Here is a 14,749-nt window from a genome sequence, read left to right on the forward strand (position 1 = left end):
GGAAGAATGTACAAAGTCTGGCAGAAAGCTTCTTATGTTGGAAAGATAAGGATAAAGAACCATCACATGATCTGGCACAATTCGGTGAAGTTGTAGTATCTATGCAGGGTACAGTATCTGACTATTTATACTACAACCTACACCAACAAGAATTACGGGAAATGTGTTAAAACAGTTCACTTTGATGCTCACTATAAAAATATCTCAACTGAGTCAGTACTTGCCTGATTCGGCTACTTCAGAAATATCGACTCCTTGCTCGTAGGTCATGAAACCCAAAACTGAGAAAATGGCAAAGCCTGCCACAATGCTGGTGGCACTGTTCAGTAAACACAAGTAGAAACAATCCCTGAAAGAAAAATTAAAAGAGTTCTAGAAATGTGTAAACAGTTGAGTGTATGGATGGATACAAAGTGAGGCAGAAGCAGATTCTCATTTTTAGCTTTGATTATCAGATGTTATATTTCTTTCTGAAGAAATTATTGGCTTTGGAGCATGACATTTCACTTAAAAACATATAAAGGGACCACACACAAGCAAATAAGTCTGCAGAGACATAAAAGACAAGAAGAAGAGAAACATGTTGTTTCCAGTAGTTTAGTTATGACAGATCAGCCCTGTGCTTACCTGTAACAGTTGTTGTTGTAAGTGTTGTAACTCCCAAGAGAGGTCAGGAACCCAAGGCCAATGGCGTAAGAGAAGAAGATCTGAGTGCCAGCATCCATCCACACCTGAAAAGGTAAAACAATGTGTGTGTGTATGTATGTGTGCATGTCTCTGTGTAGCGAAAACAATGTAGTGGTTCTGCTCCAAAGACTGTATGTGTGTTCTTACCTGGGGATCTGAAAGGCGAGAGATATCAGGGTAGAGGTAGTAAATGATCCCATCCATCGACCCTGGTAGGGTAACACCACGTATGAGCAAAACAAACAGCATGATGAAGGGGAAGGTGGCTGTGAAGTAGGCTGCCTGATAGGTAAGAAGAAACAGAGAAAGTAAGAAGCTGCTGGCACAATTCTATGGTGTAACAGATCAGCAGCATATTGGGGTGTAGGTATAGTGAATGTCCCCAGTGCGGGATCAATAATTCTATTATTGATTAATGACTTAGTCTATAAAATGTCACACAATGGTGAAATATGTCCATCATAATTTCCCTGAACCCAACACGACATCTTCAAATATCTTGTTTTTTTCCAAACAACAATCTAAAACCCAAAGATGTTTAGTTTAGAGTAATATGAAAGAGAGAGAAGCAACAAATCCTCAAATTAGGGAGGCTGGAAACACCAAATATTGCATCTTCATTAACAAATGACTTACATGATTAATCAATCACACACTCACACACCTTGTTGGGACTCACTTATGAAACAAATTGCGACACACACTTGACTCAGGAAAACATCCAAGCCCTTGGAAACAACACATTTTCATCATCAAAAAATAAATAAATAAATCAAATATAAAACAACAGTGACTACTGCCTACAACTTAACCAAGCCTCAAACAAGAGGACATGTCTCACAGTCTGGGAATGAAACAGATGGGAGAAAAACTTTTTAAACTTTCTGTTGGCCATCTCAAGAGGGAACAATGCTGAATTCCTGAGACAATCCCTGCAGTGCTGAGACTCACTGTATCAGCACTCTGGACACCTGCAGCCTTCAGTGCCTGTTTTACAACTTAAATATTGGCTCTGATCCTGCAGCCTCTGGCCAAAACTAATGTGGTCATGTGTTCATGAACTGGCCATTTACTGCAAAAGGTTTATGGTACAGGAATATGGTTAGCAAGCAGTTGTGATTTAAATATCCATGATGCCACTGTAATATTGTCTAAATATCTTCGGTTCGACAATTTGTCTTATCATATGATGAACAACAAAACATGAATAACTACTAAAAAACTAACTTTTTCTTATATAGACTTCAGACATATCTATAAACTTTAAAATCGGGGAGATGACAGGTGACTTTTTAAACAGCAGAGGGCGCTATGCACTTTTGTCTTTGCTTGTTCAACATTCGATCACACATTTTTCTAGATATTTAAATGTATCTGCTCATTCAGATATGTCCCTTTGCATGTCACATGTTTTCACAAATAATGTCTGAAAATGTATATTAAGGCATGTAGTTATCAGTAGCCCTGCACTGGGTATCAGGCTGTGCCATCAAAAATCTACCGGGCTCCGAGACTGGTGACACCAATCGCCCTGACCTAACTTACCTTTAACTCCTATGCCCCACTGGCTTGATAGGTAGTATCATCTGAATGCCATGGCCTTCTTGGTTGTCCAAACGCCATTGCTGTATAACTGGTTTCACTAGTCTTACCCATAGCCACCAATCAGCAACCCCTCTGATACGATAAACTATTCTTGAGATATGTCCCTTGACCTGTCTTACCAGGATCAGCGCCCCTAGGTCCTTGCATTTAATAAGCATTTGAGTTGTTGTGTGCTACATCAACAACAAAACCATTGAGTGATAGGGATAGGGAAAGGGTGTGTGTTGATTAATGTGACCTTAAATGTAGGTAAAGAGAAAAAACAAGAAAAAAAAATTGTAAAATAAATTACTGTCTGGGAGAGAGTAAACTATATGTGTTGATGTCAGGTTTAATCAAGTGATAACTTGAAATGCATGAAAGTATGCTGCGGAAAACAAAACTCTGACTTATTCTAAACCTCTTTAGAACCAAGATTCTGTGGAGATTTTGTACAAAAATATGTGAAACTTATTTATGAATGTTGTTCATAAGCGAGCAACTAACCTTTCCTGTTGATTTGATGCCCTTCCAAATGCAGAAGTAACAGATGACCCAGGTCAGGATGAGACACAAGACCAGTTCCCATCTCAAGCTGCCCACCTCCTCAATACCACCAGAGATTTTTAAAACCCGACGTCTGCACAGAGGAGAGAGCAATGATGGGTGTGAGAGGGAGAGCAAAAATGAATGACAGGTGACAGGGAGGGAAACTGAATTATAGAGAGAGAGGGTGGATGAGAGGCTAGGTGAATGAGAGGAGAGGAAGGGAGAGGAGTAAATCAAAGGGGAAGTGAGTGGAGGGGAGGAAGAGAGGATATGGAGTATAAGAGAGGGTTGAGAAGAGAGGAGAAGGAGAAAGAAAAGAGAAGGGAAGGGATTGAAAGAAAAAAATAGCATTTAATTAAGCTTGTGTGAGTTGACTATATTCTTACTGCCAGAACTCCACAACGGGAAGAGTGGCGTTCAGTCTGGATTGGCTCTGATTTGGATGGTTGAGGTCCAAGCATAAGTCTATTATAAGAAAATAAAACAATGGGAATATAAAAATGCTTACTACATCTCAGCAAAACTCTTCATGCCAGCCTTTAGTATTATAAATCATATTTTACACCTAGGCAACATGTTTCCAAAGCCCTTTCCAAAAACAGCACTGGCTACCTGTGTTCCAGTAGTTTCCACATGTGGCCCAGGGCAACTCAGCACTGAAGGATGAGAACAGGTAAAAGAACGCCCAAGCAAGTATGGTAATATAGGAGGTAGCACTTAAAGCGATGATTAAGTGACTGGCATAACCCATGCCTGAAACAAAAAAACAAAATAAGTGAGGACAGATACATACAGATAATATTCATTATTCATTACATAATTATTGTGTAATTAAAAACACAAAACGAATTGGTAACACTTTACAATAAGGAATTATCAGCTCCAAACCAATCTGGTAACAAACGGTGATGTGATTAGAAGGATAGATTATGTGCGTAATTACGCGCGCCGTTGAAATCCCGTGTGTGGTAAAAAAAAAATATGACCAGGTAGTTGGCAAAATATAACGACGCATTAAATACATTATCATGCAAACCTTCAAACAAATATATAGGGGGGAATAAGCCCTTTTATTTACCTTGGAAAAGCGGACAGATCTTTCTCCAGCACGTGATTCCTCCTTGGTTAGTGTATTGGCCTAAAGCAGTCTCAAGGAAAAATAAGGGGACTCCGCATGTAAACATGAACAAAATATATGGGATGAAGAACACACCTGCAAAAAAAAAGAGAGAGAATCTTTACCTCTTAGTAAATTAAATAAATCCCCAATAATCATCCCAGATTGACAAACTGAGAGCAACAGTTGCTGTGCGCAATCACTCACCTCCCCCGTTTCTGTAGCACAGGTAGGGGAACCGCCAGATATTCCCAGGTCCGATGATCGCTCCCATCACAGTCAGGATGAACTCGGCTTTGTTCCCCCAGTACCCCCGTGCCTCCAACTCTTTAGGCGTCTGTGAGTATCCCTTTGGCGCAGAGCCTATGCAGGATCCATTCTTTCCTTTCATGCCCATCTTTCCTAAAACTTCCTTCTTGAAGATTTTGTGCGTACTGGCCAAAACCCCACACACGCAGAAGTGAAGTCGAATACGTGTTTGGGGTTTGTTGCAAGTGTAGATGGGATGGCAGCTCGGATAGTCCCTTTACTGAAGATGGTGTTGGCTGAGACATTAACTATTTAAATTACTGATGCATAGATGAAGTGATGTCGGGGCTGGGTAAAACAAGCTTGAAGACAGTGCACGGGGGGCGGTGCAAGTAGACTGTTCCGCCTTTATTCATCCTACACCGAACAGTAATGTCTGACGGAGTAAGGAACTTCACAATGACAGATGAACAATTGTTTTGTAATGTATTTGTCCATGCACACGTAGCGACACACTGGGGGTGATATGAGTGGCAGCAGCAAGACAGCTGCATCACTGACTGGGAGAACAGTCAGCCACACAAAATGGGATCTTGCTGCGACATCTGTAACAGATTAAAGTCTTCAGTGACTTGTGAACCGGAAACTTTTAACATTAAAAAGGAGACAGGACAAACGGGTCTTTCCAAGATAAGCAACTTTTTGTCTTTTCTTTTTTTTTTGCTAGTGAGGATGGTCTCATCCTATACTGAATCCAAATCATTTACAGTATGTTGCAAAGCTATGCAGTCTACTTATGTACTGTCAAACTGAATAGGTCCTCACATGAACTTTTAAAAACTTCTGAACTGCAGTTGAGTAGAATAAAAATATGATTTTAATCAGCTATACATAGCGATACACTATATAATGTCAATAGGTTAAGCTACTGAACGGGTCTGGGAATCACTCACAATTCTGGGACCGACCATTAGATGGCACTACCTCTCACTCAATCTGCACTGCATCACCCATACGGCTAACTGCAACACGTGACATTGGACAGTATAGGAAGCATACAGTAACAGTTTGAGTTAGTCAGATTAGCTTTTAGAAACATGTGTCCAAGTCAGTTCAGTTAAACCTTTCAGCCTAATCAAATTGCAATGAAAAAGGAGAACATTGCAATTCCACGGACGTGTTGCGGTTTATTCTAAACGTTAATCAGTAACCCTTGGAGACTATGGAGGTTATAAAGACTTGCTTAGACAGACATCACTTAAAGTTTGTTGCTCTGTATCTGCCACAATAATTGGATTTCTTTAAGCATGCAACACTCAAATAGATACTGTGATAATGTATTAGTGACAGCCATGAGAAGCACAATCCCACCAACAAGCTTATGTTTCAGTAAATGAACAACATCAGAAATCAGTTTGTAGTTTCAGTATAAGCCACAGTTCTCCAAGGAACATTTTTATAATGCTACAATGACAATCCACTACCGGTGTAAAAACGTTTCTAAATCTGCTTTACTGGCATGGCCTTATTGGCCAAGCATGCTGTGCAAGGTTTTTGTGCAAGTATAATAATTCAAAAAGTAAACGCAAACGGTTTGCACCATAGTTCGCATGAACCCCTAAACAACCCAACACATAATGCTGCCTATGGACTGTTAACAGTAACGCTGCGGCCGGTGGATTGGACACTGGGTCTTCTGTGATCTGTGTGTGCCTGTGTGACTATGTGCTGGCGCTACTGCGGCGGCGGCGGTGGAGCCGGCTGAGCTGGAAACCAGTGAGCTCATTCTGGCTGCATGGGGAGGAGGGCGGGGCTCCCAGCATCATCACCGGCCATCGCTGCTTCATTGTACAGGCTTGCTGCTGATGCTGAGATCTTAGCGGAGGGGGCGATTTTTTTTTCTCCCCCAAAAAAAATAAAAAATAACAGCATGTCATGGACACGGTTTCACGCAGATTAGGACTCCACGCACGATGAGAAACGATTACGAGGTAAGGCAAAGAGAGGTGTTTGGCAAAAATGCTGCCGCTGTTAGGTTTAATACCGTCTGAACTGGGAGTTACTGGGACTAGCGGGCCTGTTGGTCTGAGTCAGGTTGATCATCTCAGCAAGCGGTGCGAGATTACGCATTGGGTTGGTTTTTATTCCACGCTCGCTTTGGAGCAAAAATATAACAGCGCAACAAAACATGCCCCCCCCTTCGTGTGCGATAACATAAAAAGGGACATCTTGTCTTTTTATTTTTTATTTTTTTTGGAGCGTGTAGCATTGGCTTAGCACTGCCTCCATGTCGGAAGTGGCAGAGCTTGGCCTACTCAAGCAAAGCTCTTCAAAGATGACGAGGATGGAGCTGGTGTCTGCTTTGGGGGATCCTCATCGCCGTGCAGGGCCATCTTACAGTAACACACGAAGGGTGCTCACGCTGCACCGAGCATCATCTGTGAGCGTGCATCTACGGCTGGTAGGCGTTTAGTAGCCGTACATGTTGTGCAGTGAAAGCTTCCAGCTGTTGATGCCTGTCTCAGGTACAGCCAGCCAGATGCGCATTGGTTTCTATACATAATAACGCGTGTATGGTTTGCAGTGTGTGTGCATTTTTCTGCTTGACAGGTCACCACACGTTGCTGGTCATGTTTTGAAAGGATGCTGCAGTGATGTTGGGAGAGGATGCTGTAGTCCACGCTGGGCTAGAAGGGGCCTTCAGACTGAGGCACAGGGTTTGTAGCCTGCAACTGCCTCAGGGGTGTTACACTGGCCTGATTTAACACACATCACCCCTGCTGGGAAGGCATTAGTCACAGGACTGTTTTAGGGTCAGCACAGATGTAGGTTAGTGACTGCCCACCAGTTAATAGTTTATGGATTGAATTGCAAAATAAGAGCTGTTCAGTAGCACACATTGATGAACCAAAATCAAGCAAACAGATAAAATAAGAATGACCAGAATGAAGTTTGTTAATTCACTCTCTTCCTTTTAGTTGGAGCTGTCATGTTAATATTTCTTTACAATTTGTCACATTTAGATTTTGGAATATGACATCCATCTTGGAATGGACCTCTGTGATGCTCAGAGCCAGTTTAGTAGATGTCACAGTATTGTTTTAATTTCTGTGTCTAGCTGCCTCCAAATCTTGTTGCATTAGTGTACATTGCAATATAATTTCATAGATATATCCCCCTGCACGTATTACTGCTCATCTACCATCAGTTGACAGTCCCATTCATGTAATCAGTTACAAGGAGCATTAAGTTGGATTTTGGGTGTACTGCACAAGTTAATGCTTTAGAAATTACGTCTAAGGAAGGTCAAAATGTCAAACTCACTGTAAAGGACTAAAAGAACATTAAATTCAGATTAGGGAGTCTCTATAAACACAAACAGCATCAACCAGAACATCCCAACTAATACAGGGAATTTTCATTATATTTATTGTTTTAGAACTATAATACACTTCAAAAGTACTATGTAAACTGATTACTCAAGCCACATGCAACCCGTGGAGCAAGAAGCATTAGTCGAGCTCTGCTCGTACACTGGGTTGGTATTTTGACCTGAGGCAGATGGATTAGAAGTCCCTTTTGGCCTGAACTAAGAAGCAGACAAAACATAATCTAAAAACAGGCAGGAGAGTGCTGCTGGACTTCAGCTGATGTGATGGCACTTTAAACCAACTTACATCACAACCAGATCCCAGATTGATTAAACTGAAGTTGCTCATGGACATTGGGGAAGTGCTGGCACCAGTCTGACTAACTTGTGCCGACTCGATTGCATAAACACAGTCTCAGTGAGAACATCCCAGTGCGTCTGTTGGATCACACTGATAAGCAGTGTTTGGTTATGAAAACAAATACAGTGGATTTTCATTACATTTATAGTTTGATAACTATAGTGATCTTTAAAAACACTGTGTACATTGATAATTCAAGTCACATGCAAACTATGGAGTAGATGTGAACCATTTTAGCTATGTTCACACTTGCAGGCCCAAATCTGATTTTTTTTTCTCGATTGTGACTCAGATCGGATTATTTCTTGACAGAGTGAACAGTACAAATCACATGGAATCTGATCTTTTTAATTCTGATATAGACCAATTTTATGTATGGTTCAAATTAGATGCGGGTCTGATGTTTTTTCCAATGCGACTTGAGTGTGAACAATCATATCTGAATTGACATTCATCAAAATTCTGAATCCAGTGAATACAAACATGAAAGAGAGCTGCGATAGAGGTGGTCAGTGGAGGGACAGTGAGGTGTTAGACTTCAGACTGTCCTCATACTGGAATTTGATATGGGCTGCATTTAAAAAATAATGGGAACAGCCAAAAAAAAAATCAGCTCTCAGCAATAAATAAAAATTGTTCACTAAGGCTTGCAGTGCGAACGTACACGCTTTTGGTCTGAAAAAAGCCAGAGAGTGCTGCTTGACTCCAGCTGATGTGATGGCACTTTGAACCAACTGAACCCACGCAACCATAACTCAGATTTAAACCTAGTTGCTCATTGACATTGGGGCACCAACTGACTTTTGCTGACTCAATTGCATAACATAGATTAGCAAAAAGGAAAATATCCCAGAATTGTAAGATTTTGCCTGCTGTAAAAAAAAAGGACCGCAACTCAAAGATAGATTAATCCAAAAGTGCCTGTCCTTTTTTTTTTTTTTTTTTTCGTCCTGCTGCTCAGTTCTGACCAAAATCTCATCACTGCTGCTGCTTCACTGCTGCTTCACTAAAGAGCTACTTATGTCTTGCCTGGTTGATATTCTCAACACAGTTCTAGATGGCTTATGAAAACTCTTAATATGATCCCCCAAAAGCAATCAAAGCTTATTTCATTCTTTAATCCTAACCCTAACCCAAGGCAAAATATGGCTTGTAGAGTAGTCTGACTGGGTAGTGGATGACAGATGGTAGGTACCGATATAGAAAATGTTGGCTCTTGGTTGAAAGATTTATTTTGGAAATGAAAGACAGCTCAATAGCCTTTTGTTTATGAGCAGAAAGTAAGATGCCCACTTATGTCTAATCTCAGCTCTTACATGCTCCCAAATGAATATTAAATGCCAATTTCTAAATGTTAATAGTCTAATATTGATGCAAATTGCAACTTTATAGCATTACATAGTATCTGCCTCTTGCATTAACTCTTTATGACAACTGAATGGCAGTGAATGAGTCAGATTTGGTCAAAACTGATTGCTAAATGCAGCAATGGCATGCACTCCAAATTACTATAAAAATATTAGAAGTCTTTCAAAAAGAGCAAACGTTTGTCCTTGCATCCCATCAAAGATTTCCATATGGCTTTTACTACAAGACCTCGGAGTACCATCAGACTAAAGCCAAGGGAAGGGCAAATATCTAGCAGCTAAAGACTTTTTCTGTGCTAAACATTTCAAATGTTTTCACTGTATAGTTATAATAATTTAAGTCCCTACATGATTTCTAAAAATCGTTTAGGTAATGAATGAATTATTTGGCACAAGTTTCCATTTGATGGCATACTTAAAGGGATGACAGTGTGATGGATGTGTTATAGGCTTGACCTGCTCACTAGTTCTTAGAGGAATACTGTAAACAGCTGTCGCGAGATCCAGTTAAACCTTTTTTGGCATGGCAGTAGCAATTTCATTTACTTGTGTCAGCCTATATAAGTTGGTCCTCAGTTTTGTTAGACAGTGCCATTTGCGTCCAAGGAGCTAGTCCTGCACACTGTATCTGTTGGGTACGCTCATCTGTTTTGACAGCTGCCAGGAATGTTGTGTAAGGTATTGGTAATCTAACATGTTTATTCTTTTTTGTATAGTTTCTTACTTCTTAAGTCATGTCTGCATTGATGTCTACATTTATTTTGACTCATTGAAGATGTTCAGATATGCTGTAGGCCTATGTATCGTACAGTAATGCCAGCGTGTCTTCATTCTAAGTTAGCAATATGGCATTTTTTCTAAATCAGTAATTCCCACTGTGACTGTCTTGTGGTCCAGAGTTTGTTGGTATGTTTGCTGTAAAGGGATTGTAATCAGTCTGCAAGTTGACTTCTGTAAGCATTGCATTCTTAATTGTTCTTTATATTGTATGAGGAGTTCCTCACTTGTTGCAAAAGCAATATACATTCAGTTTCTAAATGGTTTGCAAACACTAGATTATTTCTTAACTTTAGCGGAAGAAAAGGCTATTAAAATACTGCATATTTCTATCATTTGTATGCCTTATGAGAACCATGGTGTCTATGAGATAGCAAAATACAATGTTGCAGTGTGACTGTAGAATGCCACTAAGGCTAATCAAGATCAGTTTGAAGTCTATTAAAGAATATATTACCTGCTACTGTATTGTACTGTACCACTTCCTTTAAATCTTTTCTTTAAACAAGATATACTTCCTGTCTTTAAATATTAAAGCTATTCACACGCACAACCTGTTACAAGAACAGAGGGGAGTGCTGAGTAAGAATATTCCTTTGATATTCCTGGAAGAACCAGAAATTCCTGCGGTTTGTTAAACTCAGTAACAAAGGGACAACACAGTGAAGCTAACCTTTTATCCTAACCCTAAAATCTGTATCCACAGAGCAGAGTGATAAACAGTGGAAGTAGTACATCTAAAAATAGAAATGGAAGTCAAAATAGGTTAGACAGTCGAGGTAACATCCGGTGCATGCCCCAGTATTGCCCATGATGCCTGTCTGTGGGTGTTATGTTCATTTGACTAGCCAGCGGATTATTTCTCAGTGCAGTCTGAAAATGGAATATGACAGTAATCAGATTGACTTGGGCTCACAGTGAATTCATATCTAGTCTCACCCTTCAGAACAGTATCGGGCTGCTGTGAATGGTTTGTAGGTTAATACAGTATTAGTAGTCATGGTGGGGTTGTGGTTGGCTTTGTATGATGGTGTGTTCAGCTGGACCAAGATGAATATGGATGAATCATCATTGACCACTGTAATGTTTGTTTATTCCTCTATGAGAACTAGGTTTTGTATATATTGTTTCTTAGCTTGACCAGTATAGTAACAGTATATATAAAAGCAATAGTACAATAAAAACAATAAAATATAACACAGCTGTAACTAACTCAGTAGTTCCCAACTTTTTTGCTCAAGGGACCCCTTTTTATATCATCAGTAAACTGATGACCCCTGATTTCATATTATATTCAATGCATAACAATAACAATACAGAACAACTGAACAATGAACCAAAATACTGATTTGGATGAGTTTTAAGTATATTATTCCTCTGAATATTGTATCAGAGATGAGAACTTTCTATACAGTTCTCTGTCTGTATTATGTATTTTTTATCATGTTATACATACTTAATAGGCTTCTTTTAAAAAAAAAAAACTTCAGTGTTTTCTTCTCATTTTTCTATCAGCTCTTTGGTTGTTTTGTCTTTTCTAATGCAAGATGAGGCTGTTTATTATAGAGTGAAGGCTTCAAAGTTTAAATCTTTAATAATAAGAATCTAAAAATAATAATTTCATTTAGATTTATTTACAGAAATGAATGAAATGCTGATATATAGCCCTGCTGTAAATATTTTTATACCTTTTTTTAAACCCTTTAAAATCAAAAGGGCTTCACCCCTCATGATGCTTTCCCAGGTTGCTACTGAACTAATTAACATACTGGATTAATAATAAATATTTGTTCAAAAAAATTTGAGAAAACAGTGAAAAATATTTTTTATTATTTTGTTCCACCAACATCCCAAACACAAAGATGTTGAGTTTACAGCGATATAAAACAGAGAAAAGCAGAAAACATTTTTGCCTAAAAAAGATAGAAGAAGTAATTGCTGATACATTTTCCACTTTTTATTATGGCACCTTTTATAATATTTTTATAAATAGTTAATAAGAACAACTTTTGGGTTGCCAGGACCCTTTAATGTCTCTATTACTTATCCTCCCAAATAGGGCTGCAGAGAATACGTTACTACACTAGCACCAGCATATTGTAGAAATGATTGGTACAGTGGCTGAAATAACTTTCCTGTTCAAGAGAAAACCAGCAGAACTGTGATTCCAACCTGGAGTTGGGAAGTAGTGTTGTGAAATATATAGGGTAAGTTGACAGTCCATCATCTGCTATAAGAATAGCTTACTAGAACGAGCAGTTATTGGATAAACATCCCCTTTCTGCAGGAGGAATCCGCTGCTGTCCTGACTGAGGATGTCAAGTACAGTAAGCAAATCAAAGAGAGGAGTGGCCACACACTAGGATAACAGACTGGCTACAATGAAATGTGTGTGTTCTGTACCCAAGCTGCTGTAAAGAGTGGTGTACTCTATGTTTTAGTGTACAAAATGTGACAAAATAGTGACATGGTGACATCCATGGTGACATCAAGGAATTTCATTCAATGGACTTATGTCTGGGGTCAAGTCAAAACTGTCACAATATTAATTCATGTCTATTGAAAAAGGCCTCTGAGTTAAGACTGGACTTTCCTCATTCTTGCATAATTTGTGTGAGTTTAAATATAACATTTCCTCTGTTGTAAAGACTTAATGTTCAAACATTTATGCAACTATGCCTTTTGCCATACAGTACAGGGGTCTGCTGACTTATTTTGTGTCCCTTAAATGATTACTTCAACCACGGAAGTAATTTGTTCCATAGAGAATGACTGACAATGTGAGTATTTCTTATCGCCTGTGCAATGCAATTCTCCTGCAGCACTGGGAGAAAAATTAGCCCTAAGGTTTGGGAGTCAGGTGGCCTAACGCAGACAAACTGTGTCAAATAAGAGTCGCTGTGAGTTCAAAGAAGAGACAACCTCAGGGCAGTATGGTCCTGTTACCAAGATTGTGCATCCTATATTAGAGCACAAATTCCTGAACTAATGCAAGTAAAAATAACTTCCAAATGGAGTAGGCTATGGTGTTAAAGTGACAATCATGCAAAAACGAACCTACTCTATTAATGCATTTCTTGTGAGGTCATTTTTTATTTTTGAATTTGTGATTTAGTACAGAAATTGATCCCTCTATCTCTAGCTCCTTCATCAAATCAACATAGAGTAGAGCAGATAAGCCTACATAGATTGATAAAATAGTGTAAACAGGACCTAAAATGAAGGTCAAGAAACGTGTTCAGGCCAGGGAAAGCATCCGTTATCCCATAATGTCATGTTAGTAGAGGCACGTGTTAAGAATAGTATTAGTAAGAATAGGAAGTAATAGTAAATAACGTAACATTTGCTGGTAAATGCTACTCAAATTCAAAGGTGTATCCAAGATACTGTATATTTCAGTGTGTAAATATAGCTATGTAGTGTCACCATGTTATGCCTACATTTGAAGATACATCATTGCCCTTTATTGAATATTATACAATGACACTATGCAAAAAACTCACTAAGTAAAGATTCCTTTGCAAAACATTGCATATTTATCAAATAGTTATTGATTACAGGCGTTAGTATCAGCCAGTACAGTCATTAACAAAGTGTTTGAAACTCTTCCACATTGTAAATCAGGTTTGAAATTGTTGCTGTTTTTCCACATGATGTGCTGACATATACAGTACTTTGTGTACAGCTATAGATCCAGTGGTTTTCATCAGTGTTTCTTTGGACAACCTCCATGAGTGATGCTTAGAAAGAGCAGCAGTACTTTTACGTAAAAGGCCACGTAACACTGCTGAGTGATGGGCCCATGTAGACTAAACGTGGTGATGATGACTGCTTCATCTCTAATCTGCATCTCAAAATCTTTTAAGCGATGTTACGTCATCCCTCCTCAGATTATGACGGACACCATCCAACTCCTCCTGAGTCATCATGGCTGTGCACTATGGTGTGCAGGTTCCTATGCATGTTCACTTAATGGGGTACTTAATCGTATACGTAAAAGTATACTGTAAGGAAACCCATCAACACACTTGAGATACTGACAAGGAACCAATCTTTGAAAAGTCCTTCTATACTGTAATAGGAGTTTAGAATGCAATCATTTCCATATCATTTGCTAACATCTGATTTTAAATATTACAGCAGTTTCAAATTGAAATTTGAGGAATACTTATAGAGACAATCAAAACTGGATCTGAAATCAACAAGCACACACTGTATTTGTCATATTTGTCAATTCTTAAAACAATTGTGATGCGTGTTAGCTTCAAGTGCTTGAATTTCGAGTACAGTTTGTACCCCAAGCAAAGTCATTTAGATATGACATTCAGCAGCACTCACAGCCATAGTGATAGAATTAATTGACAGACCATGATCACAGCTTCACATCATGTCCTAATGTGCCATATGAAGTCAGTTAGATGTTTTATGTAAACAACTAAAATTAGGAAAATTATGTTATAAAACATATTGAGACGGCCATATAGAGTACACACATAGAGTGTACATTGTTTAGAAGCAGTTGTTTGTTTCCAGGGGGATCACTTTGAGATAGATTTTAATGACTGGAAAAACTGACAGGATTAGGAGACTATGTGACATGTAAATTGAAGCGTTACTGTAACTACATACCTATTGTAACAAGCTGTAAGTTGTTCCATTGCGTTTGTTGTGTAAATCTGTTAACAGAT

General features: G+C 39.0%; 2 protein-coding genes across 2 annotated transcripts in view; one reads left to right on the forward strand and one right to left on the reverse strand.

Annotated features, from left to right (window-relative positions):
- Positions 1-85: 85 nt before the first annotated feature.
- Positions 86-4,527, reverse strand: LOC118331143 (sodium- and chloride-dependent GABA transporter 2-like). The gene is made up of 8 exons (XM_035665916.1): positions 4,145-4,527; positions 3,899-4,033; positions 3,433-3,573; positions 3,207-3,285; positions 2,779-2,911; positions 835-969; positions 628-731; positions 86-349 (listed from the first exon to the last, which is right to left on the reverse strand). Exons 1-8 carry the CDS (start codon positions 4,332-4,334, stop codon positions 214-216), a joined length of 1,053 nt encoding a protein of 350 aa, XP_035521809.1. The 5' UTR covers positions 4,335-4,527; the 3' UTR covers positions 86-213.
- Positions 4,528-6,054: 1,527 nt separating this feature from the next.
- Positions 6,055-14,749, forward strand: part of jakmip2 (janus kinase and microtubule interacting protein 2) — a 25,261-nt gene continuing 16,566 nt past the window's right edge. Inside the window, exon 1 of the mRNA XM_035665955.1 lies at positions 6,055-6,177. The gene's annotated coding sequence lies outside the window, so the exon portion shown is untranslated. The remainder of the gene's footprint in view (positions 6,178-14,749) is intronic.

The sequence above is a fragment of the Morone saxatilis genome, unplaced genomic scaffold (genome assembly GCF_004916995.1).
Source record: "Morone saxatilis isolate NCDOM2014 unplaced genomic scaffold, NCSU_SB_2.0 Contig20, whole genome shotgun sequence".
Classification (NCBI taxonomy): Eukaryota; Metazoa; Chordata; class Actinopteri; family Moronidae; genus Morone; species Morone saxatilis.

What these genes read in the sequence shown, in the direction of transcription:
- LOC118331143 (XM_035665916.1), bottom strand. Translation starts at nt 4,334, where the DNA reads ATGGGCATGAAAGGAAAGAATGGATCCTGCATAGGCTCTGCGCCAAAG. An exon ending in GTGCTACAGAAACGGGGGAG is followed by an intron (nt 4,034 to 4,144) that starts GTGAGTGATTGC and finishes TTTTTTTTGCAG; the next exon opens with GTGTGTTCTTCATCCCATAT. An exon ending in GATCTGTCCGCTTTTCCAAG is followed by an intron (nt 3,574 to 3,898) that starts GTAAATAAAAGG and finishes TTTTTGTTTCAG; the next exon opens with GCATGGGTTATGCCAGTCAC.